General features: G+C 46.6%; 1 protein-coding gene across 1 annotated transcript in view; it reads right to left on the minus strand.

Annotated features, from left to right (window-relative positions):
- NOSIP (nitric oxide synthase interacting protein) overlaps positions 1–7,669 on the minus strand; it is a 102,238-nt gene extending 94,569 nt beyond the window's left edge. The window contains exons 1-3 of the mRNA XM_075329295.1: positions 7,568–7,669; positions 3,899–3,991; positions 2,342–2,447 (exon numbers count right to left, since the gene is read on the minus strand). Of these exons, the coding sequence (XP_075185410.1) occupies positions 2,342–2,447; positions 3,899–3,968 (176 nt within the window). The 5' untranslated portion in view covers positions 3,969–3,991; positions 7,568–7,669. The remainder of the gene's footprint in view (positions 1–2,341; positions 2,448–3,898; positions 3,992–7,567) is intronic.
- Positions 7,670–27,410: the final 19,741 nt, after the last annotated feature.

Consider the following 27,410-nt stretch of genomic DNA (forward strand, 5'->3'; position numbering starts at 1 on the left):
GGGTAGGTGGAACCTGCAGGTAGCATAGCCGCACAAGAGGTACAGGTTGCAAAATAACCCTGTGTCTTGGTACCCTTGCTCCTTGTGAACGACATGCTGTTGTCTCCCAGGAGAGTGATCACTGAGGGATATATAGCCACAAGCTAACAGTACAGCCGAACCGAGAAAATGTATACAAATATATATATATATATATATATATATATATATATATATATATATATATATATATATATATATATATATATATATATATATATATATATATATATATATATATATATATATATATACAGTTCGGCACTCTATGGGGCCCAGCACCGGGTTACCGGTGTGGCTTACCGACCGCTCAAGCGGTGTGTGGCCACCAGATTCCCTGCCTCAGGTCTCCCAGAGATGCAGCCAGAAGTTCTCCACCGGCAGAATGTGCTTAAAACATGGCTGTCGGCGTTCACAGGGGAGGAGGGAGCCGTGGGCGTAACTACAAAAGTGCGGGAATCTGGCCCCAGAGTGATTAGTGAGGGGGCGGAGGACAGCTACGTGTGCTCCAGCCCTCACTGTCGGCGTCAGACCGACCGTCCCGCCCTTCCCCCTGACTGGCAGGCCCGGGGGCGGGAGTTTAATGCACTAGGCCGCAAAAGCCGAGGACTAAAGTTGAAACCGCGGCCGGCAAGCAGGCGCGGTCGGCGCGGTAGTCCCGGTCTCATACCAACACCGCAGTCGCTGCAGCGTCTGAGGCCAGGGTGCTCCATGCACCGTTCCCAAGGGGACACAGAGTACCTGTAGCTGCAGGGCCCTGTCCCTGATGATACTCCATCTCCTGTCCGTCAGAATCCCACAGGGGCTGCGGAGGGAGCCCGGTCCCAGTGCCTGGATGACCGGATAGGATCCCACTTCTCCCAGAGCCCCTAAGGGATGGGGAAGGAAAACGGCATGTGGCTCCAGCCTGTGTACCCGCAATGGGTACCTCAACCTTAACAACACCGCCAACTTAGTGGGGTGAGAAGGGAGCATGCCGGGAGCCCTGTTAGAGGCCCTCTTTTCTTCCATCCGATACAATCAGCAGCTGCTGCTGACTAAAATGGGAGCATGAGTGCATGTGTGCCTCCTTCAACACAAAGCATAAAACTGAGGAGCCCGTGATGCACGGGGGGGTGTATAGGCAGAGGGGAGGGGTTACACTTTTTAAAGTGTAATACTTTGTGTGGCCTCCGGAGGCAGAAGCTATACACTCAATTGTCTGGGTCTCCCAATGGAGCGACAAAGAAAAAGCATGTTCAAACATAAAGGATTTGCTGAGGGAAAACGTCCATAAGAAATCTGGAGGAAGCTGCCGAGCAAGTCGCAGAAGTGTGTAGAAGCCAGAGAGACTGACAATAAGTCATTGCAGGCAACAAAATGTAGTAGAACCTACGACGTCACAAGGTCTAGTAAACGCCGGAGGTGCCGAGGATGTCACCTGCAAAACTGAAGATCATCCGGCTGTAACTGCCATAGGGGACCGGATTGGACGCCAGATCAGATTAGAGCAAATCTTTTTTGGTAAAAGCTAAAGCAAGACATACACATTAGGTGGTTGTCGGACAAACGATTCGTTGGCCAACTGTTTGGCCAGCAGCCATCTTGGCCGGCTCTCCCATACACAGGAGTGCTCGGTCGAATAAGCGCTCTCTATGAGAAAGCGGAAATGTCGGCTGGCGGCTAACAATGAGATTGCGAGTCCGAAATTGGACATGTCCAATTAACATCTCCCCCAATCATCAGTCGACTGGCACCCCCATACACATTAGACCATCAACATCGGCAGGTTCAGCCGACATTAGTCTAATGAGTACTGGGGCCTTAAAGACCGTTCCACTTGAACCTATAACTTTAATATCTCATAATCCAGTTCACAAATTAAAAGGAACCTGTTAGTAAATTCATAGTGTCCAAACACAGACAACATAAATCAGCGCGTGGTTGCATGATTGCAGTTAAGAAAACAAAAAGGAAAAAAAAAACCTGGGAACTATAGGAGAGACCTAACTAGTCAGGGGCTTCTACCCGCCCTGCGTTCCAGTTGATTGACAGGTCTCTCCCAAGTCTGTAAATAGGGTGCAGAGCTGTCGGAAAATTAGCAGAGGGCCCCGACTAGTCAGGTCTCTCCTTATGGACCGCACACCGCAGCGTTTCAGAGAATCATGTGGCCAGGCTCGGATTCATGCTGCCCCTGATTGGAATCTAATGACCGATTCCTTTGAAATATTCACCAGAGTTTCCCTCTTTCTTTAAATCCAAACTAACAAGACTCTGATTCAGATCTTATGATCAGTCGATGCTGTGGTTTTCTGACACTTACGTCACTACGGGGTCTTTACACGGCTGTAGGGATAGGCAGCAACAATCAAAATCTTTTACGGCATCCTTGCTGAGACGAACCGTCTGAGTGCCGTATCCCGAGGCAGCTGTAAAATACAAGAGGTCAGTGTGTCAGTAATCAAAGCAGAAAACAGAGCAGAATGTATATGTCGTGGGTGCTGTATAAATGATTATGCAGGTTGCTAGCGGCATATGAATGTACTACACTGCGAAGAAATGGACTTTCTCATGACCAACAATGTAAAGCAGGCAGCTCTTATGACTGAATTCTTTTTATTTATTGATTTAAATTTTACAGAGAACAGCTAATCACGCGCACCTCCGACAGTGACCTCCCCACAATCACCTCGTCCCAAAATTTGAGCCTGGATTATCCAAACTAGATGTCCATTTATAAATAGAGGAGGAAAAGAAAGTATAAGTGGTCCAATCCTTGAAGGGTTAATATTTCTTACAAATATGGGAATATATTTCTTCACTATTTACTCTGAAAACATTTGTATTCTGCAAACTAGATCTCTGATTATAATCAGAGATTTATAAAAAATAAATACAAAAAATAATAATAATTATATATATATATAATTATTATTATTTTTTGTATTTAATTATTATTATTTTTTGTATTTAATTATTATTATTTTTTGTATTTAATTATTATTATTTTTTGTATTTATTTTTTATAAATCTCTGATTATAATCAGAGATCTAGTTTGCAGAATACAAACGTTTTCAGAGTAAATAGTGAAGAAATATATTCCCATATTAGTAAGAAATATTAACTGTTGAACGATCAGGAATCTTAGATTTTCTTTTCCTCCCCTTTTTTTACTTTTCTGTTCACATATCCGTATAAAGGGTTGTGGGTTGTTTGTTAGGAGAGTTATTAGTTTTGAATCACCTTCTCATCTCTAAAACAACTATTAAGAGGAGACTTTGTGCAGCAGCCTTCATGGTAAAATAGCTGCTAGGAAACCACTGCTAAGGACAGGCAACAAGCAGAGGAGACTTGTTTGGGCTAAAGAACACAAGGAATGGACATTAGACCAGTGGAAATCTGTGCTTTGGTCTGATGAGTCCAAATTTGAGATCTTTGGATCCAACCACCGTGTCTTTGTAGAAAAGGTGAACGGATGGACTCTACATGGCTGGTTCCCACCGTGAAGAATGGAGGAGGAGATGTGATGGTGTGGGGGGGGGCTTTGCTGGTGACACTTTAAGTATTTCATTCCACATGTGTTAATTAATAGTTTTGATGCCTTCAATGTGAATCTAAAAATTTTCAGAGTCCTGAAAATTAAGAAAACTCTTTGAATGAGGTGTGTCCAAACTTTTGGTCTGTACTGTATATATATATATATATATATATATATATATATATATATATATATATATATATATATACACACACACACACACACACACACACACACACACACACACACATACATATACACACATACACATCTATATATACGTGTATATAGATATATCTATATACAAAGACCACTTTCTAACACAAACGATTCCCACCAACCTGTATCTTTCTTTTTCTCATAGTAGGTGTAGACCGCCCCGGCGGTGCAGTTTTTTCCATGCCTTGTCATTTTCGGCCTTTCTGTATGTAACTCTGTAAAAATAAAACATGTAAATAAAATATAGCAGATTGTAGAAAGCTTGTTATGGAGGCAGACAATTAGGCCTAGAGCAGAGTTCTCAAACAAATGGCCCGCAGGCCGCATGCAGCCCCTGAAGCTGCTTGTTGTGGCCCGCAGACCCCGTGACGATCGCGGCTCTATGCCCGGAGTCGGCAGGACTTTACTGCAATTGAATTCATTTGCGGTGCCGCGCAGAGGAGCTGTCTGCGCTATTGCCATGGCTGCTGCCCGCCAATCAGAGATGACATCATACAGCGACGTCATTTCCTTGCATCTGATTAGTGGGCAGCAGCCATTGGTATGGTACCCCATTACTTTAAAAACCCCTAATCTGCCCTCCCTTCACTCCTCCGTTCTTATCTACGTTCCTTTCTTTCCACGCTCCTTGTTTGTGAGCTTAACTTCACTGTTATTCCACTAGAACAGTGGTTCCCATACTTCAGTCCTCATGACCCCCAACAGGTCACGTTTTCAGGATTTCCTTAATATAGCATAGGTGATGCCTTGATAATGATTCCATCCCCTGTTCAATAGTAAGGAAATCCTGAAAACATGACCTGTTGGGGGTCATGAGGACTGGAGTTTGGGAAACCCTGCACTAGAATAAGGATGAGGCCAAAGGCTGCATGATACAAAGCCGCTAGAAGTCTGGCTTGCGTCAATTTCCTCCTACTTGTATCTCGCGGCTGCAGCGAGTTGCTGGGTAGAACGTGACCACATTCATTTCCATTATGGTTTGATGCAGCAGCGTCGTAGTGTGATCCCGACACGTCGCCATAAAGCCCCGGTCCTAGATGTAGAAAATCCCACAGACTGGATTTCATAATCGTTATATGTCGTACAGTCAGTCCCCAAACTAGATGGGTTCAGTAAGTTTGTTCGTAACTCGATGTAAATTTTAAGTTGGAAGATGTAAGTAAGTATATATGGTAAAAAATAATAATACCTCATCGCTGACCTCTCCGGCCATCCCTCTGCTCACTCTCTGGTCCTTGTCTTTCCTATGGCCTCAGAGGTCACTGCGTGCCATGAAGTGCACCGTGACCTTAGGCAGTGCAGTCATCTCCAAAGCTTGGATGCATCCAGACGTTATTACCAATAATGAAAAGCTCGGAGATACGGCGGAAAGAAAAAAAATAGGACGCCGGGCAGAAAGCATTGGATTTTTTTGTTTACCAATACTCACCTACCTCTCAGTAGACTCGCAGCCATCGCGTGCTACATCTCCTGCTCTTTTCTCTGTAAGCCTCGGAGGTCACTACATGTCATAAAGTCATGTCGCATATCTTGACAGCCCAACACGCAGTGGACCTTTGAAGCCTGGACACAGCCGGATGTGTCCTAGCCTATAGTGAAGAGGCACAAGATGCAGTGTGCAACGGTGAAAAGCAGAGGACCGAATGGCTGCGAGGTACTGGAAAGGGGCATACTTGAATTATCGAAGACCGGAAGAGCCTGGGCGTGACTGCCCGAGATAGTGGGCAGCAGCACCCGTAGTGGGCAGGAGCAGCTATAGGATGGGTGTACCTAATTTAGGTGGCCCAATGTTTAATTTTGCGGCGCAGTGGAATAAACATTAATTTTTAAGTCTATGTGGTCATGAAGTTCAATATAATACAAGCCGGGGTCTGGTGGTAAGACCCCCAGGCTGGAGATGTGCAGAGGGGGTGGGGGGCAAAGCCCTCCCTCGCATAATTATTAACAGACCTCGCTTCTATTATAAAGAACTAAATGGCCACATGGACTTCCTCCCACTATCACCGCTCCAGTCCACTAACTCCACGCGATGCCGCCCACTGTCTCCATTCTGCCCAGTATCTCCGGCCTGTCACTCCTGGTCCCCAATACTGCAAATATGCCCTGGAAAGGCAAGTATTGGTAAAAAATAATAAATAATATACTCCTCTGCCTGCCTCGCTGTTTCTGCCCACCGTCTGTTTTTTTTCTATCCTCCGAACCTTCAGCTTCTTCACTTTAGGGAAAAACTTCCAGCGAGCAAAAAGGAGAATATTAGTTTGGTTTTTTTAAACATCTGATGTTCATAGCTATGTAAATCGGATAATGGGAAGTCAGGGGACTTAAGGCTATGTGCACACATTGCTTTTTTGTGTGCTTCTTTTCTGCAATGTTTTGTCAGAAAAAAGCAGCTGAAAAAATGTGCATTTTTTATTGCAGGGTTTGGTTTTTTTACAGGCATTTTTTCCTGCTTTTTTTTCGTCATGGCAATTGCGGGGGTTCAGTCGCTGTACCCCTGTGATCACCACTGGGTCATGTTATAGCCGGGTCCTGGATCTCAATGTCAGGAGTGGTGCCCGCGCTGCTTCCGGCAGTTTTCCCTCAATACAATTACAGCATTCAGGAGGCAGGGATAGGAATCGCTTACCTCTTCCTGGTGATCGGGTCCATGCAATGCGATCACAGGGACCCGATTGTTGCCATGGTAACCTGGGGTCGTCACCACCATGATGACCCCGGGGTCGTCACCACCATGATGACCCCGGGGTCGTCACCACCTTGATGAACCGGGGGTCGTCACCACCATGATGACCCCGGGGTCGTCACCACCATGATGACCCCGGGGTCGTCACCACCATGATGACCCTGGGTTACTGAGTACGGAGAGCCTCACACACCATGCTGTATGCATGGTGTGTGAGGCGAAGTGCTGAGATATAATCCACTTTAGTGGGAAAGCATTGCAGGGGATTATAGAAACAATTGACATGCTGCTTTTTTTTGGCCAACAAAACCTCCAAAGAAAAAAAAAAGCAGCGTGTTCACAGCAAGTCACGATTCTCATTCTTTGCTGGGATGCGTATTTCCCTGCAGTACTGATTAAAATCTGCAAGTAAATACGGCACGAATGTACACAGCTTTAGTTTGTTTTTGTTTTTTTTTTTGCTTTGTTTTTTTAAAACATCTGATGTTTGTAGCTATGTAAATCGGATGATGGGAAGTCTGTACAGTATATATAATACTGAAGCACTGCAGTATATAGTAGAAGCGATCAAGTGATCGCAGGGTCCAGGACACTAATGGGACTACAAAATAAAGTGAAAGGTCATTTGGGTCAGGCAGCAATAATCTAATGACCGGTCCCCTTTAAAAAAAATGAAATCAGCATATTTCAATATTCAATTATTTAAACAATAAGGGAAATACCGCTAAAAAAACCCAAAAATGACAATTACATTTCACTTCTCTGCAACAACGCCAAAGAGCGAAACGTAATATAAAGCACAAAACAGCCTAAAAAAAATCACTTCCCTGTTTTTCCCCCATATTTATGATAATGAGACAGAAAAAACGTTTAAGGGGTTAACTAGAACCCCAAAAAGTCAGTTAATGAAAGTTTTTTCCACTAAATTTCTAATAATAGGTGTTGCCATGGTAACCAGGCAGCTCAGAGACCGCTACTGTACAGAAACAGGCTCAGCACTACAAGTCTCAGCATTCCTTTGTCATAAGAGCTGCTGGAGGTGCAGCTAAGGCAGAAAAGTGCCCCACAGTACAAAGATATGAGGAGAGACTCGTGAGCAGACACTCACCGCACTGGACGCGACAACAGGCGTCTTGTTTACTTCATTAATTGTCGCTTTACGGAAATCACGGGGCGTCGCACTGTAATGACGTAGCGGCGCTGCCAGTAGCTGACACGTGACCAGGAGGGGCGGGGCTATCGGCTGAGGCGTTCTCGTTCCGATTATGTCATTTGGGCGGGAAAGGGAAGCGTTGGTTTCTGCAGTGATGTGAGGCACGGGAGTGACTGTGCTGGTCTGCCAGAGAAATAAAACACGCAATATAAGTTTTTATGGTGTGAATTCGTCACTACAGACATTTACTGCAGCTACATTGTAGTTTAGTATAACAATTCATTAATTTTCTGTCAGGTTTCACGTCAAGGCTACCTGAGGGCAATATTTACCTCAGTAAACCCCCTTTTAAGCCATTATTTTTCTCATATTCTTTTCATAAATTGCAATTAAATACATATTAGACCTCAGGGAAGAGGTATAATGCCCAGAAAATCGGAAAATGTGTATGCAGTCTCGTTCCCGATTATCCGTGTTGGCGATCACCTCACAAAAAAGCAAAATACAAATTGTCTTCTGAGTTAAGATGGATGACAAGAGGATGGTCATGTTAGTCATTTTTCATCTCCATCATTGTCAATAAGCACTAAAACACCGAAGGTCCCCATACACATTAGATAGCTGTCATTAATGGCGGCCATCACTCCTGAATCCTCCATATACAGGAGCTGTTCTGTCTCCATCATTGTCAATAAACACTAAAACACCAAGGGGCCCCATACACAATAGATAGCTGTCAGCAATGGCGGCCATCACTGCCGACTCCTCCATATACAGGAGCTGTTCTGTCTCTATCATTGTCAATAAGTACTAAAACACCGAGGGGCCCCATACACATTAGATAGCTGTGTCAGCAATGGCGGCCATCACTGCCGACTCCTCCATATACAGGAGCTGTTCTGTCTCCATCATTGTCAATAAGTGCTAAAACACCGAGGGGCCCCATACACATTAGATAGCTGTGTCAGCAATGGCGGCCATCACTGCCGACTCCTCCATATACAGGAGCTGTTCTGTCTCCATCATTGTCAATAAGTGCTAAAACACCGAGGGGCCCCATACACATTAGATAGCTGTGTCAGCAATGGCGGCCATCACTGCCGACTCCTCCATATACAGGAGCTGTTCTGTCTCCATCATTGTCAATAAGTACTAAAACAACGAGGGGCCCCATACACATTAGATAGCTGTGTCAGCAATGGCGGCCATCACTGACGACTTCACCATACATAGGAGCTGACGGACCCCTCTAATGGCTGACCTCACCCAAAAGAAAACAATCGGCAGCCCAAAACTGGACATCATCTATCAGGGCAGAGCTGGGAGGTCTCCATATACATTACACCGATGGACGATCCCACCGATATTGGTCACATGGGTGGGCAATTAATGTCTCCAAGGGGCCACGTGACATACTGTGACTTCGGTGTGGCCAAACCAACCAGATGAACTTAATTCTGTGTATTATTAGTTTTATATTAATTTTTGTAACTTAATATTGAGAAGAAAAGTCTGCTGACTCGCTGAAACCGTTACAGCAGGGCTTATTGTAACGTATTCTTATCCCCAGAAGCTAATAAACACCATATCATTTACTGCTTTTTATAAAGTTTATAAATCATGTTGTTCCTTTTCCTTCAGCCCTTGTAGCCTGATCAACAGCTTCCAACACAATATGGTGCCCACACAGTCCCATCATACAGTATGATGTCCTCTCAAACAGTACGATTTCCCCACAACATTCCACCCACAATATTATGTGGTCCCAAAGCCCCACACACACAATAGTATGTCCCCCACAAAGCCCCCCACACTGTATCATGTCCCCACAAAGCCCCTACACTGTATGATGTCTCCGCATGCAGCATGATATCCTCACAAAGCCCTCCATACTGTATGATGTCCCCGCAAAGCCCCCCACACTGTATGATGTGCCCAAAAAGCCACCCATTCTGTTTGATGTCTCCTCACACAGTATGGTATCTTTACAAAGTCCCCCACACTCTATGATTTTCCCACAAAGTCCCCTATTCTGTATGATGTCCCTACTCACAGCATAATATCCCCACAAAGCCCCCCCATACTGTATGATGTCCCCACAAAGCCCCCTATTCCGTATAATGTCCGTACACACAGTATGATATCCCTACAATCCCCCCCACACACACACACTGTATGATGTCCCCTGACATAGTATATCATCACAAAGCCCCCCCCCCCCCCCCCACACACACACACACACACACACACACACACACACTCTTTGATATTCCTACAAAGCCCAACACACTGTATGATGTGCCCAAAATGCCTCCCATTCTGTATGATGTCCCTACACACAGTATAATATCCCCACAAACCCCCCCCACACACACTGTTTTATTTTCCCACAAAGTCCCCCAATGCTGTATGATGTCCCCACAAAGCCTACATTCTGTATGATGTTCCCTCACACAGTATGATATCCTCACAAAGCCCCGTACACTCTATGATTTTCCCCAAAAGCCTCCTATTCTGTATAATATCCCCTCACACAGTATGATATCCCCACAACTCTCCACACACACTCTATGATGTCCCCACTAAACCCCCCTTCTGTATGATGTCCCCAAAAAGCCCCCTATTCTGTATGATGTCCCCTCACACAGTATGAAATCCCCACAACCCCCCCCACACACACACACTGCATGAAGTCCCCACAAAGCCCCCCTTGTGTATGATTTCCCGACACCCAGTATGATTTCCTCACAAAGCCCCCCACACTGTTCGATGTCCCCACAAAGCCCACAACACTGTGTATGATGTCTCCACAAAGCCCCCCTTCTGTATGATGTCCCGACACACAGTATGATATCCTCACAAAGCCCTCCACACTGTTTGCTGTACCCACAAAGCCCCCCTTCTGTATGATGTCTCCTCACATAGTATGTCTGCTCTCTCAGACGCACAGGCTCAATGATAGAACAGCGAGCTGATGGATAACTTTTCCATCTTTGTGTTCACTAGTATCTCATCTGGAGGGTGCAGATACCAAAGCAAGTGAGACTCCAGGTGAGGGGCGGCCGCGTGGCTCAGAACATCACTGCATAAAGCTCTTTCGCTGTCACAATGGAACAATCGAAGGGCCGCATGCGGTCTGCACTTTGCCCACGTCTGGTCTAATGTGTACGAGGGCTTTCAGACAGGATTCATATTTCACAATACAGACTGTTCCTTTCTGGTCCAGACATCGCAGTCCATACTTGGAACGTGAAAATCGCCTTATATATAGTTGATTGGTGTCCGTTTAATAGCCTGATATTAAATGGGGAGGAAAATGTGAAGTCTATAAGAACGATACTTCCATAGAAAATATAGTTGTACACAAATGGTACACAGGCAGAGTATTTCGGGAGCAAATCGATTCATATCACCCTGGCCCAGCGGCTACATGAGTATTTTGTGGCCGCTAGGTGGGAGCCCTGCGCACCATCTTCTACCTGCCAGAATCTCCGACTACTCTTCTGATTAGTAGGCCCAGCACAATGTCAAGTGTGCGTCATGCTCCAATGATGATGTCTCATTGGGCCTTCAAGTCAAAAGAGGCTTTGGCGATCCTATCCGGACTACTGCCAGAGTCCTCCAGTTCATTCTCTCACCTTTTGTGCTCAGCCCATGTAACAAAGAGAATCCTGACCCCTTTTTTTAACAAAGTGCACAATCTGACAATTGCCTTTGATGGATCGTAATTTATTAGTATTTTTAGGCCATAGATATGATCCGCGATGTCCCATATTTGTAGTCTTTTGGACACGAGGAAGGACTAGTAATGGCTCACCTTGTCCCCCCATGTAGGTTTGACATATGCCAAGAGATTGTTAGGAGCATGGTTGAGAAAAAGTAAAAACAAAATACTGTCATAATGGTACCATACTGTCTACATAATACCACTAGGCAGTAGAACGGAACCTGCATAAAACGGCACTAGAAGGTTGTGTATGAAGAGATTTTATAGCATGTGATACTACTGCCACATAAAAGGTTGGTGCATAAAACAAGAGGTAATGTGTACAATTGGGTAATAACTTTCCAACTTTCAAAATTGTTCACTAGAAGAGTGAGGAATGTGGCACTTGAAGAACACTGCCAAATTTTTGTTTGCATACTGAAGTACTAATTCTAAAAAGCCCTCATTCCTTTCCACCCCCTAAATATGGATTACTTGCCAACAGACACTCCCATTTTGTCCAGGATGATAACACAACCAAATAAGGGTCACAGTTTGTCTGATCTTTGCCCAAAGTGGGTGACTTGGGGTGCATTTGTAACGCCAGCTTCTCTGCTCTGTTTCGCTGTCTCCACCCGGCAAAGACACTGTTGCAGTCACGGCCACGGACGTCCACTTGTTCCCCCGTCTCCTGCTTTTGTTCCAGTCTCGGCTGTGGCCCCCTGCACACGCCGCACAGGTCTCCTGGTAATGCACCCCATGCTCCCCACTTCTTATAGGGGCAGCACACACACTCCTGAAGTGTCCCCAGTCTATCGCTGTGAGCCACCAGGTATTTAAGGCACCTTTCCCCTTAGGGAGGTGCCTGAGCAACATTTGTTATCAGTGTCTAGTGTATCTGTTACCTATTATATTGTTGTCAAGTCCCTGTGTTCCAGTGCCATCGAGGCTGTGTTCCAGTTCCTGTCCAGCCTGTGTTCCTGTGCCCGTCCAACCTCTGTTCCAATTCCCGTACAGCCTGTGTTCCAGTTCCCCTACAGCCTGGGTTCCAGTTCCCGTTCAACCTGAGTTCCAGATCCCATACAGCTTGTGTTCCAGTTCTTCTATAGTCTGTGTTTCAGTTCCCATACAGCCTGTGTTCTTGTGCTCATAAAACCTATGTTCCAATTCCCATACAGCCCGTGTTCCAGCTCCCTTACAGCCTGTGTTCCTGTACCCGTCCAGACTGTGTTCCAGGTCTCTCATTCAGCCTGTGTTCCAGTTCCCGTCCAGACTGTGTTCTAGTTCCCGTTCAGCCTGTGTTCCAGTTCCCATCCAGCCTGTGTTCCAGTTCCTGTTCAGCCTGTGTTCCAGTTCCTGTTCAGCCTGTGCTCCAGTTCCCCTGTTCAGCCTGTGTTCCAGTTCCCGTCCAGCCTATGTTCCAGCTCCCGTTCAGCCTGTGTTCCAGTTCCCGTCCAGCCTGTGTTCCAGTTCCCATCCAGCCTGTGTTCCAGTTCCTGTTCACCCTGTGCTCCAGTTCCCCTGTTCAGCCTGTGTTCCAGTTCCCGTTCAGCCTGTGTTCCATTTCCCGTTCAGCCTGTGTTCCAGTTTCCGTTCAGCCTGTGTTCCAGTTCCCCCATACAGCCTGTGTTCCAGTTCCCGTACAGCCTGTGTTCCATTTCCCATCCAGCCTGTGTTCCAGTTCCCGTTCAGCCTGTGTTTCAGTTCCCGTTCAGCCGTTGTTCCAGTTCCCGTTCAGCCTGTGTTCCAGTTCCTGTTCACTCTGTGCTCCAGTTCCCCTGTTCAGCCTGTGTTCCAGTTCCCGTCCAGGCTGTGTTCCAGTTCCCCTGTTCAGCCGGTATTCCAGTTCCCATCCAGCCTGTGTTCCAGTTCACCCGTTCAGCCTGTGTTCATGTTCCCGTTCAGCCTGTGTTCCAGTTCCCATCCAGCCTGTGTTCCAGTTCCCATCCAGCCTGTGTTCCAGTTCCCATCCAGCCTGTGTTCCAGTTCCCATCCAGCCTGTGTTCCAGTTCCCATCCAGCCTGTGTTCCAGTTCCTGTTCACCCTGTGCTCCAGTTCCCCTGTTCAGCCTGTGTTCCAGTTCCCGTCCAGCCTGTGTTCCATTTCCCGTTCAGCCTGTGTTCCAGTTTCCGTTCAGCCTGTGTTCCAGTTCCCCCATACAGCCTGTGTTCCAGTTCCCGTACAGCCTGTGTTCCATTTCCCATCCAGCCTATGTTCCAGTTCCCGTTCAGCCTGTGTTTCAGTTCCCGTTCAGCCTTTGTTCCAGTTCCCTTTCAGCCTGTGTTCCAGTGCCCGTTCAGCCTGTGTTCAGCCTGGGTTCCAGTTCCCATTCAGCCTGTGTTCCAGTTCCCCCGTTCAGCCTGGGTTTCAGTTCCCGTTCAACCTGTGTTCCATTTCCCGTTCAGCCTGTTTTCCAGTTACCTTACAGCCTGTGTTCCTGTGCCTGTCCAGCCTGTATTCCAGTTCCCGTTCAGCCTGTGTTCCAGTTCCCATACAGCCTGTGTTCCAGTTTTCGTTCAGCCTGTGTTCCAGGTCCCGTCCAGCCTGTGTTCCAGACCCCGTCCAGCCTGTGTTCCAGTTCCCATTCAGCCTGTGTTCCAATTCCCATCCAGCCTGTGTTCCAGTTCCCGTCCAGTCTGTGTTCCAGTTCCCGTCCAGCCTGTGTTCCAATTCCCATCCAGCCTGTGTTCCAGTTCCCGTCCAGTCTGTGTTCCAGTTCCTGTCCAGCCTGTGTTCCAGTTCCCATTCAGCCTGTGTTCCAGTTCCCATCCAGCCTGTGTTCCAGTTCCCATCCAGCCTGTGTTCCAGTTCCCATTCAGCCTGTGTTCCAATTCCCATCCAGCCTGTGTTCCAGTTCCCATCCAGCCTGTGTTCCAGTTCCCATCCAGCCTGTGTTCCAGTTCCCGTCCAGCCTGTGTTCCAGTTCCCATCCAGCCTGTGTTCCAGTTCCCAACCAGCCTGTGTTCCAGTTCCCCTGCAACCTGTGTTCCAGTTCCCATCCAGCCTGTATTCTTGTGCCCATCCAGCCTGTGTTCCAGTTTCCGTCCAGCCTGTGTTCCTGTGCCCATCCAGCCTGTGTTCCAGTTTCCGTCCAGCCTGTGTTCCTGTGCCCGTCCAGCCTGTGTTCCAGTTCCTGTCCAGCCTGTGTTCCAGTTGTTGTCTAGTCTGGCCTCTGAGGCTCCGGCTCCAACTCATCTGCTACCAATCCAGACTCCTGCCTGTGGCTCTGACTCCGTCTCTCCTGCTACTTACTGTTTCTGCTACTGTGGACCAGGGAACTGCCTTGTGGTGCCTGGTAGCTTACTGTAGCACAAACCTAACTTCACCACCAGAGGCTCTGGTGAAGACCAGGTAGCCGCTTAGTCACGCCCCGCTTGGGTAAGCCTGGGCTCCGTGGTCCAGCGGGTCCACACCCCAGTGTCGGCCGTAACGGTCACAGCCGCTCTGGCCGTAACAGCGTTAATTTTAGTGCTGTATATTGCTGGGACATTGGACTAAATTTTCATGTGTTGCATTAGCACTGAAGCCGATGAAAGCTGCTGGCCACTGTGCGCTGTATGTGAGCCAGGGACGGTGAATACAATGTTGTTGTTTTTTGCATTACACAGAACGGAGAGATATTTACCAGGATGGGGACATATATTCCAGGAGAGGGACAGTAGATACCAGGAAGGGGACAGTATATACCAGGAGGGGCCCAGTAGGGGGACAGTATATGCCAGGAGTGGAACAGTAGATACCAGGAAAGGGACATAATATACCAGGAGGGGCCCAGTAGGGGGACAGTATATGCCAGGAGGGGGACTTTAGATACCAGGAAGGGGACAGTAGATAACAGGACGGTGTCAGTATGGGGACATATATACCAGGATGGGGGACATATGTACCAGGATGTGGGCTAGAATGGGGAACACATATACTAGGATGGGAGACATATGCAGTATACAGGATGGGGACATATATACATATATACCAGGATGGCGGACATATATATGCTAGGATGGGGGACATATATAACAGGATGGGGAAATATTTCCCAGGAAGGAACCCAGGATGAGAGACATTAGAGCGGGTCGAGTGACATTACTACATAATGAGGGAGGCAACTTGTATGTCTTTATCAGATTTAGAATGCTAAATGTATACATACATCTCACCAACATAAAGGGGGGAGCCAGGTCCAAATCTTGCACCAGGGCTCATCAAACACCAGTTACGCCACTGCTTTAGTGTATTGCTTACAAGCTAGACAGCAGCGGTGGTCGGTCTCCTAGGCAATAAGTTACTATGCTTACGAAGTTGTCTGCAGCACAAAATACAGTTGCTAAGAATCTGGTCAGAGTGCCCACATACACAGTTAAAGGCTGGTTAAAACTGGCAGGACCAGTTGAACCTCTAATGTCTGCGGTGGCCTCCAGACTCCATTCGGAAAGAGAAAGATCCAGAATGTTTAATAACAATGGCTGACCATTTTGTTTGTCGTTCCATAGAGGTCATAGGAATGCCCAGCCGATTGCTCCAGTGTATGGGGAGTCGGAAGAGACATAGGAACACCCGGCCGTGTGCTCCAATGTATGGGGAGTTGGAAGAGACATAGGAACGCCCAGCCGAGTGCTCCAGTGTATGGGGAGTGGGAAGAGACATAGGAACGCCCGGCCGAGTGTTCCAATGTATGGGGAGTTGGAAGAGACATATTAACGCCAAGCCGAGTGCTCCGGTGTATGGGGAGTCGGAAGAGACATAGGAACGCCCAGCCGAGTGCTCCGGTGTATGGGGAGTCGGAAGAGACATAGGAACGCCCGGCCGAGTGCTCCGGTGTATGGGGAGTCGGAAGAGACATAGGAACGCCCGGTCGAGTGCTCCAGTGTATGGGGAGTCGAAAGAGACATAGAAACGCCCAGCCGAGTGCTTCGGTGTATGGGGAGTCAGAAGAGACATAGGAACGCCCAGCCGAATGCTCCAGTGTATGGGGAGTCGAAAGAGACATAGGAACGCCCAGCCGAGTGCTCCAGTGTATGGGGAGGCGGAAGAGACATAGGAACGCCCAGCCGAATGCTCCAGTGTATGGGGAGTCGAAAGAGACATAGGAACGCCCAGCCGAGTGCTCCAGTGTATGGGGAGGCGGAAGAGACATAGGAACGCCCAGCCGAGTGCTCCAGTGTATGGGGAGTCGAAAGAGACATAGGAATGTTCAGTCGAGTGCTCCAGTGTATGGGGAGTCGAAAGAGACATAGGAACGCCCAGCCGAGTGCTCCAGTGTATGGAGAGTCGAAAGAGACATAGGAACGCCCAGCCGAGTGCTCCAGTGTATGGGGAGTCGAAAGAGACATAGGAACGCCCAGCCGAGTGCTCCAGTGTATGGAGAGTCAGAAGAGACAGCTATCACCCGAACAATCATTCACGTAAGGTGGATGGAGCCATTACACAATTGTGACGTAATCACAAAATAAGACAGCCTTGGAAAAAAAAGACAAACACCATTGTGATATATGGTAATTAAAATAGTATCAGCCCTAAGAATTAGGAGAAGCCCCACTGTCACGTCATCACAAATACAGACAACAATATTGAGACATCATTACCGTACAACATAGAATGGGGACAAACATCAACATAACATCATCACTGTAAAATGCAGACAAACATTACACTGATACCATCAATACAATGGGAATTAGGATAAACCCAATCGTGATATCATCACAATAGAAGACAAACGTAGCAACAAAAGATCAACACTTGTGTGTCACCATGGAAAAGGCCTGGGGTCTCACGAGACAGACGATTCTGTAACACCCGGGTGTCATCAGGCGACCCTTTTTACCATCTATAGTTCAAGCTCAAATCAAAAATATCTCTCAATTTACTTTTTTTTGCTCATAAACCCAAAATAGTAATAGAGTAAATGCAAGATGAGCCATTTACAGTGCCTTGAAAAAGTATTCACACCCCATAAACGTTTCCACTTTTTTTTCACATTACATCCACAAACATATTTTATTGGGATTTATTGTGATATTCCAACACTTTTTAGCAAGTACGTGTGAAGTGTAAAGGAAATGATACATGGTTTTCTAAATATATAAAAAAATATAAATATGGAAATTGTGATGAGCATTTGTAATCAGTGTAGTATAAAATCTCCCTTTTTTCTTTTTCTATTTGTCCAGATAAAAGCTGAGGTTTTTAATTATTTTAATTCTCCATTTGCAGGTTCCTGTCCGCCCATAAATTGTAAGGGTTTTTTTTAACCCAAACAGAGGCATTAGTGTGATAGGGAGCCAAAAAAATGAGGTCGCCTTGCCGCTGGCTGTTGGGCTCACATAAAATGGGACATTTTTGTGTGCTAAGTATGTCAGTTTTTGCATGTTTTTTTTTCATAGCAGTAATGCAAGTCTATATTCCCATAGTCTTTGTTTCACATATCTTAGCACTTCAGAGTGCAAGTGTCTCCTTTTTGTTACTATTTTCATATTCAGTTTTCACCTGTTCACATTAGAAAGATCGGATGTTCCATCAGTCTTTTTCTTAGATCATTCCATTATAAAACAAGATGGTTTCTATCCAATACCAAATGGCTTGTATTCTCTCACACCTCCAAAAAATATTACCCCGATTGACACCACACCAGGGCAATCAGAAAGAGCAGAGCAAATCTTCAGAATTGGCACATGTAATGTGATGCTAGGGAAGCTGTTGGATGCTATTTTTGGCTGGCAAGGTCCAAATAACCATGGACCTTTCCGAGCCTGATAATATCAGCCCCCAGCTGTCTGATTTACTTTGGCTATCAAAAATGGGGGGACCTCACGCTGGTTTTTAGAAATTATTTATTTTTTTAGTTTCCAGCAGCGACCTGGGAGCCAGAGATACATCCAGGAATTTTCCCCATGCTGCTCCCATTCCATTTGATCGCTGTTTCCATCCACTTCGCCGATTTTCCAGCCCTCCTGTTAGGGGCTTCTGGAAAAATGCTCAAGTTTCCCATTGACTTCCATTATACTCATTACTCGAGGGTCCGACCTGTTTGATTTGAGTATTGAGCACTCGAGCATTTTAGTGCTTGATCATCACTAATCAGCATAGCTTCTATCCTGTAATTGTTTCCTCTTTGTTCCTTGTTTATAGCTTGTTTTCTCTGCCCACCCAGACATACTTAATCCCCTCTTCAGGCAGTGGAGATCTTTGTGTCGTGGGCGGGGAGGACGCCGCCGCTGCTGGTCGCTCGCTAACGCTCGGGTCCGGCGCTGCTGCGGCTGCTCAGTGGCTCGAGCGGTGGGCCGGATCCAGGGACTCGAGCAGCGCTCCTCGTGAGTGAGTGAAAGGGGTGGTTGGTTTGGGGGATTTAGTCCGTGATGCCACCCACGGGTTGTGGTGAAGATGGGCACCACCGCTGCTGGTGATGGGGATCCCGGGAGCGATGGTAGAGAGCAGCTGGGATGTTGTTTTTCCCCTCTGTGGGTAGGGGTCGGTGGTCCCGGGGCCCGGTGGTGTGACGGGGAGGCAGGGTTGGTGAGGTGCAGGGTTGCAGGGACAGCGCGGCGCGGTGCTGGATGGCACGGGTGTACTCACTCAGTAAGAGATGCACAAAGTCCTCGGTAAACCAAACGGCTGGATGGACGGGTCCCGCAGCCGGCTGCAGTGTCTCTCCCTGGACAGGTGATGGCGGCTGTCTTTCTCTGCACCTTGATGTACCTGTTTGACTACGATGGATCCCCAATGGTAGTCCGCTCCCCGGTGTATGGATGCCGGAGGAGCCCGTTTGCCCGCAGGTGCTGGCCCTTAGGTCTCTAGCCTTAGGCGGTAGCTGTATACCCTCACGGTGTGGGCGGTTGCCTTCTATCGGGTCTTTGGTTGTTAGAAAACCCCTGGGGTTCCGGTCACACTCGGATTTGACTATTGTCGGTGGCTCCAAGCCTGGTCGGGGTCCGATGGCCCTGCCTGTGTGTGCTGGCTTCACTTCGCTCCCCGGTCGATACCGGCGGGCCAACATCCGACCCCGGTCCTACGGTTCCGCGTTGCTTCACCACTCCTGCAGACGGCCACCACCGTCTGCCAACCTTGCTGTCAGTGCCTGGGCCACAAACCCAGACACTCAAGTGCTTGCTCCTCTCACTTCAAACTCCAACTTCTAACTGACACTTTTCCCGCCTCCAGGCCTGTGAACTCCTCGGTGGGTGGGGCCAACCGCTTGGCTCCACCCCACCTGGTGTGGACATCAGACCCTGGAGGAAGGCAACAAGGGTTTTGTGTTTGGCTAATGTTACTGTCTAATGGGGGTGGGGGTGTTTGTGTGTTACCTGTGACGACCTTGCTAGTCCAGGGCGCCACATTTGTACACCCCTCTGCTTGTGTAGCACCCCTGAGACCCTCAGGGCACTACAAGGAACTGCATCCTCTTGGGGATGCTGGATCTACCCCCAGGACCTGGAGTACCAGTGCCAATACCACCAAAGCACAACCAAAATCCTAGTTCACCACTCCATACCAAGCATAGAGGGCTAACCATGTAAGGGGATGGTCGCCATGGAAAGGAACGAGTCCCTGGGATTAGCCAGCCTGGTGGGAGGGGTCAGCAGTCAGTAGAGAGTCTAGAGAGTGTGGCAAACAGGAGAGGTGTGCAGACGAGCCTGAGCTGGGTCCGTGAAGCGGTGACCCCAGGGGCACAGGAGAGAGGTCGCCAGGTCGGGTACCGGAGATACCGCTGGGACTGGAGCACGCACGGGGCACAGGGCCCTAGATCAGGTGCCAGTTCTACACGGCTTGATAAATACCTGCCCCTTGAGAACACCTTCACGGACTTCACCAAACCAAATAATCCGGGGGCATCAGCACTAAACTAGGATCGGGGTTCGGACACTTATCTCCCCACAGGGTCCACACTGCCCGCCGTATAGAGGAGACTGTACCCCCAACGCTACGGGGACCCAACCAACAGATTGCCAGGGACAGAACAACCTGGGTCACTAAATTGGCACTGGTCCTCCAAGGGACCTGAAACAGCAACTCCTGGGTCCAAGTGAGTAGAGACTGTTAAAGACAACCTGGTGTGGTCTCCGTTATTATGCCTCATCATCTCCCAGGTATGACCCTACCTGCGGAGGGCCTAACACCATTGTTGCAATCACTACCAGCTCTGGGAGTACCCACATTTAGCAGCGGCGGTTCTCTATCCTTAACCACGACCCGGAGCTGGTAGCGACACATGACATTAACTCTATTCACCCCTGTAAATATCCCCCCTTACAAAAAGGGACCCAGGGCACGGGACTGGGCAACGGCCACTAGAGTGACATACCCATTTGTTACCGCCCGGGACCGAGTACCCCCTTTCCTGGGCGCTACACTTGCTGATATCTCTAATACTGAGAAAAGGGGAGCAGAGGGAGCTCTGATCCATGTGTAACATTTATTGCCGATCGCTCAGCCAGATAAAGGATCAAGGCTCTGCTCACATGTCCTTTGTCATCCATTTGTAACTGATCCAGTATTAAAAGAAAAATGGATCTGTTACAAAGGATGCAAAATATATGAAGCCTTTAAGTATTTTAGATCTACACTCTGTATATAAGAACTGCTCTTCTAATATGAATTGGTGTAAATAGTGACTATTACTCACTGGACTTACTGTAAATGTGACTGACATCATTATATAATAATATAAACTCGGTTATAGTCCTGACCTGTAATACTTTATATGTAATTACAGGATAATTCCAGACAAAATATCTCCATAACTGCTTGGTCTACTAATGAGGGATCCATTTAACACAGGAGAATAGTCATAGAGGATGTGAGCAATAGTTGGATATTACATTAAATCTCGTCGTAAGTTGGCTTAGGGTTTCATGTACGGTGTTGTATGATTGCAGTAAATTTGCAGGTTACAGTATCACGGGAGTGACAGTCATTTGGTTTCTGGCCATAGAAGGTCACAGCGTTTGGCTGTGCAGAATGCTCCCTGACTTTCCATTGTTCTTGCTATCAGTCTTAATTGGTATAGGGATTCATCTCTCTCCCTTTTGGACCCATCAGGAGAACGACTTCCACCCAGCTATTGATTATCAGTATTCTCTTGGTGTTTAACCTTCGTCAGGCTGCCTAATTTTGCAACGTTAACAGCGACCCCTTATCTCGGAAGGGGGTGGAGATATTTTATTGAAATTTGGCCAATATATTCTGGACCAAAACTGCAGAGATGTCACGAAATTTCAGCTCTCTACGGCTTTTGGGAAAAAAAATATTGCAATTTTAAAACGGAATAGTTACAATTGTACCTACTCAGCCGGACGAAGGTTAAATACCCCTTCCTTCCTTTGGACTGTTGCTAGTGATATTTTCAGTTCCTTCAAGCCTTGGTTGCAAGCAGGTGGCTTGTACTCCTCTGTGGTATCGTTGCCGAGTCATCTGTAGATAAGCAGTTCATGAGTTTCCCCCTGTGTGTCCCCCTTGTGTCTTCTATAGTTGTTTAGTGGGTTTTACGAAGAGCTCATCCCATCTGTTCCCTATTTAGGGCCCAGCACTAGAGTCATCCTAGGGTCAGGTATCGGCGCATAGGTGTGGAATCTATTTAGGGTGGTGAGGAACACCAGGAACCAGCAGTATGTTTGGTCAGGGGACACAATCTTCCCTTTCTGCAGACACAGGGTTTCCCTTTTGCCTTGCGCTTGGTACTTCCCTGTACCTAGCATGACATACAGTAGTCATCCCACAACCTCAATATTTCCCCCTGCACGAGACAGTTCTATATCATTCGTAAGAATTCTCACATATTTAACATTCTTGTAACAAGTGCAGGTCGCCCACGACTTAAAATATTCAAAATAAGGCTATTGTGCAGACCCAAATCATCTTCTACACACTGACGTGTGTTTTTGGCACACGTCAATTGCCCCGACTGAAGTCCTCAAAAATGGGATTCATGCGTATCCAGTAATGGGGCCGTTGACTTTATTGAAACAGGCAAAGTTACTTTGTCCTCTGTGTGACCTCATTTTTTTAAATATTTGGCACAAAAATGCAACGACACCGCTTCATTAGCAAAAAAAAAGACAGTTGCATCCTGAAATGCTAAAATATGCAGACAAAGAATTCAAGAATATAGATATGCATTACTACTTAAGGAAATCTAGTAAAAAATTAGATATTTAGCATACAAAAATGGCCATTTCTATATCTGCCCAGTAGCCACGTCAAGGCACATCTCTTATAGATTTCCTTAAGCAGTAATGCATATCTATATTCTTGTATTCATTGTTTGCATGATTTAGCATTTCAGAGTGCAGCTGTGTTTTTTGTTATTATATGTCATGTTCAGTTTTGCACCTGTTCAGACTGCATCAGTCTTTTTGTCTAGATAATGCTACATTAACGTCAAGGGTTCCATCGGTGGACACAACTGACGTGTCAAAAACGTGATGTAAACATAGCCTATGGTACAAGGGAACTTGGCACACCAAAAATTAATATAAGGACTTTTGGAACGCTGACACCGGTGTCCCCTCATGGTCCTGCCCCTCTCCCTCAGCGGGGACATCGGCTGTCTCACCCGTCTGTCCCTCCTGCGGTGGCCGCTCCGTTCTCGTCCCATGCTGCTGTGTACAGGAGGCTGCTTTCTCATAGCAAGCTTCCTGCGTCTGCTGTAGGGGTTCGCGCGTGACCATGCCCCCTTTCTTAAAGGGCCAGGGTACTCTTAACCCGGAAGTGCCTCTCAAGTCTGTTGAGAGGCTACAAATATATAAGGTGGTTCCTTCCTCTAGTAAGTGCCTGGGCTACGAGTACTACACATTGCTAGTTATCAGATTCCCTAGCACTGTGCTAGGGAATCTGGTGAAAACCAGAACCCTCTGGGTTTTCTGTGTGCTGTGGCGCAGTGGGTTCACTAAAATCCCTGCTCGCCTGGCGAGCATAACAACTTTATTGCACAGGCAATTCCCATAAAAAAAAAGTAACGTTTCGTCCCCTATACTTGGGTCTTCATCAGACAAATGGATTCTTGTGTAGGGAAATGCCTTTCAGATAGTGATGGTGTCAAATCTCCGCGAGATTTATGTGATGCAAGTCACTACTTACGGATAGTACAGATGGAAGAGTAGTAAGGAAAGCCGGGGTCAGGTAACAGGAGGACACGTATGGACACAAGGAGTACACAGAAGCGTGGTCAGGTCACAATCTGAGCGTCAGAGACGTGGTCAGGTAATGGTCCGAGGTCCAAAGCTAGGAGGTCATGACAAGAACAGCGTGCAGGCAGAGAGGAGTCAAACAACAGTCCGGGGTCAAGAAACAAAAATCAGAACACAAGCAGAAGCACAGGCCAACAGCACAACTACAGAACCAGAATGTACAACTGGCAAAGCTTCTGGGAGAGGATGCTCAGTAAAAAAGCAGAGCAATTACCAGGAAGATCTGAGTAATCAAAACTTCCCAGAACCTGCATGGAATCCTGTGCTGTCAATCAACCTGCCAGCTACTGCTCAGGAAAACACAGTCCAAAGTACAATCAGTGTGAAAAGGAGATGGAATTTAAGAGGCAACTTTTCCACCTCGAGCTGTTGTAGATCCTTATCACTGTTCTCATTCCTATCTTAAAGCTGGATTGGAAATTACACGAAAACTCAGTTATAAAACAGCGATTAACGTGCAAACCATTCACGCAGAAGAGAAAATAGTGTCATAAACATTCACTGTGCGCATGGTTTCGTATTTTTCATTAAAGTCCCTTGACCAAAGCAGGTTTGAAAGTAAAAAAAGAACCTACAAACCTGTTTTTCATCTTCGTGAAACCGCCCCCTGTAATGGAGAGTAAAGTAAGTCAGTAAAGTATTGGCCCAGTGCTGTGTACATAAATATAGCAGGTGAAATAAGTATTGAACACGTCACCAATTTTCTAAGTAAATATATTTTTAAAGCTGCTATTGACATGGATTTCTCACCAGATGTCGGTAACAACTCATCAAATCAACACAGACAAAGAAATCTAACCATAGATGTCCATAAATGTAATCATGTGTAATAATGAGAAATGAGACAGGGAAAACGTATTGAACACACTTACTGAAATGTATTTAATACTTTGGACAAACCAAAAGCCTTTGTTCCAGACACTTCCTGTATATAGAAAGTAATAGCATGCATTGCTCAGGTGTGATTTTGGCCCATTCTTACACTCAAACACTCCTCACATCCTACAGGTCCCGGCTCCTTCTATGAACTCTGAGCTTTAGTTCCTTCCATACATTTTCTATTGGATTCAGCTCTGGTGATCGTCTCGGCCATTCTAGCAGCTTTCTCTGGCTGTGTGTTTGGGATCATTGTCTTGCTGAAATGTCCACCCTCGTTTTATCTTCATCATCCTGGTAGATGGCAGCAGGTTTTTTATCAGGAATGTCTCAGTACATTTGTACATTCATCCTTCCTTCAATTATATGAAGTTTGCCAGTGCCGTCAGCTGAAAAACAGCCCCACACCATGATGTTCCCACCTCCACACTTCACTGTTGTTGGTGCTTTTATGGTGATTTGCCTTTTGGCCTCCAAACATGGTGTGTATTATGACCTCCAAAGAGTTAAATTTTGGTCTCATCTAACCAGACTATATTCTCCTAGTATTGTCTAAATGCTGTTGAGCAAATGAAAAATGCGCTTGAACGTGTTTTATGTCCAGCAATGGAGTCCTGCATGGTAAGCGTGCATACAGAAGCGTGCATACAGGCGATGGAGGGGCAGTGCATTACTTATTGTTTTCTGTTAATCAATTGTACCAGCTGTTTCCAGATCCTTCTGTACCTCTCCACAGGTGGTCCTTGGCTCTTGGATAACTCTTCTGATAATTCATATCACTCCTCTGTCTGAAATCTTTTGAGAAGCACCTGGTGGTGGACGATTTATGGTGACATGATGTTATTTCCACTTCCAGATTGTGGCCCCAACAGTGTTCTCTGGAACATTCAGTAGTTTAGAAATTCTTCTGTATCCAATGCCATCAGTATGTTTTTCAACAATAAGGTGCAAAGGTCTTGAGACAGCTCACTGGTTTTACCCATCATGAGATGTTTCTTGTGTAGCACCTTGGTAATGAGACACCTTTTTATAGGCCATTAATTGAAGCAGTTGATATGGTTTTCTCACTTATTGTCAGGATTGCTTTCTAATTAGTGATAGATTTAAGCTGGTGTCATGCTTTTCCATGGCTTTTTGCACCTCTCTTTCTTCATGTGTTCAATATTGTTTCCCTTTATCATTTCTCATTATTATGTAATTAAAGAAGAGAAGGCGCAATGATTATAAGAGACCGTTATTAAATCTTGTCTCTAAAAAATCCTTTGGCAAATATCTTTATTAGCGCTCCAACAGACCGAATAGCTATTTTTTCTATTTCTCATTATTACACAGGCATAATTTCCCCTGTAACTGAGGCTAATATACCAGTCCCAGTTACAAGGGAAATAAGAGTAAAATAACAAATATTGAAATAGTAAAATACCCCCAAAAATTCTTTTATGACCTCAAGGCAAAAAAAACCAGAGAGAATATGGCAGTGACCTAAAAATGAAGTCCCATGTGTCACAATTGGATGTCCATTAGTGCAGGCTGAAACTCATCTAGTAAAGGCTAAAATATTTAACACAGTGTTAACCAACCCGACAGGAAGATGATAAATTTCAAATCACATGGCTCTTGATTGACAGGTGTGGAAGAGAGACACAGGCAGACGCTAATGGGAGCTAACTAGTGTCATTACATCCAGGCAGACTTTAATTACTCTAATATAACAATCAGGAAGTGATTAGGGATTTTTGCTCTAAAATTCATGCTATAATTAGGGATTGTGCACACGGCATCCCTCTGGGTCTGCATTACCTTCCTATAAGTGTACTCTGTGGGCCACCATACATTCGTGAAGCACCAATTTCTCTTTTTTTGTGAAGCAATTCAATGATTTATAATATGAGGTGCAAGATTGTGTGCCATTTAAGCATTTTTTGTAGGTTTTTTTCCAGTGCTGGTGTGGTGCTTTAAATCCCTGTCATATACTCAACTTCACCTCTTACTGATGCCACTCCCGTCCCGCGGTGTCATCTTGTGACAGTAACTTCTAACTGGCCAGAAGTCACAAGGTCTCAGTGCAACTCTATGAGAGCAAAAATGAGCCTTTCATAGAGTTGTATTGCGTTGTGACCTCCAGAACGGCCCATGAAACTCAGGTCACATGTTATCCCTGGTGCAATTTGAACCCAGTACCACAGCACTGCAAAATTGCAGTTCTAACCTCTGAACACAGTGCCGCTATGAGATTTTTCATATGATCCAAGACCCTCTTACAGTCTTATGTCATCATCAACATTTATTGTCATGATCAGGGTCTGGACAAGGGAGATTTGACCAATTACACCTTAATGATTGGGTGCCATTCACTTTATTGGGAGATTATCACAATGTGACTACAGGTGTCATGTGAGGTACGAGAGGTCTCCCGGCGAACGGCGCAGCACAGCGGGAACACCTGGGTAGTGTTACACCGGGGAAGGGGAAAACCCCCGGGAAGAGACACAGTACAAAAGAGACACAATAGAACCGTAGGCTCTTGCACTAGAGAGAGGGGAGTGGGCTCACCTCCTAACACTCACATGAGGCTAAACCCTGCGGTTCCTAACGTCCCTAGATGGGTCCTTCGCCCCTGTGCCGATCATGTGCCTAGGTCTTCGCTGGCCCTGAACTCATCCTGATTAGTGAGGGCCAGCGAGACGCTAGTCCCACCATTACAATAAGCCAACTCGAGGTAGGAAAGACAAACAGGTGGGGAAAGACACTGTGGCACCCAGGGGGCAAGGGTTGAACCCTACTCGTCGCTGGGCCTGGTGATGTTGGGACCAGAATGTCACGGGGTGGCCCTATGCGGCCAGGGAATGGGCCGCCGCTGCTGACGCCGTCCTCCGGGGCTGATGTTAGCAGCAGCCAGGATGGTATCACTCCGCACAGGTGGAGCGAACCCCGGGAAGGATGATGAGTGAAGTAGTAATGGCGGGCGCCAGGTTGCCGGCAAGAACAGACGGACACGGTCTCTGCGGGTTCCAGGTGTCTTTACTCAAAGTTC

This window comes from Anomaloglossus baeobatrachus, chromosome 11 (assembly GCF_048569485.1).
Source record: "Anomaloglossus baeobatrachus isolate aAnoBae1 chromosome 11, aAnoBae1.hap1, whole genome shotgun sequence".
Lineage (NCBI taxonomy): Eukaryota > Metazoa > Chordata > Amphibia > Anura > Aromobatidae > Anomaloglossus > Anomaloglossus baeobatrachus.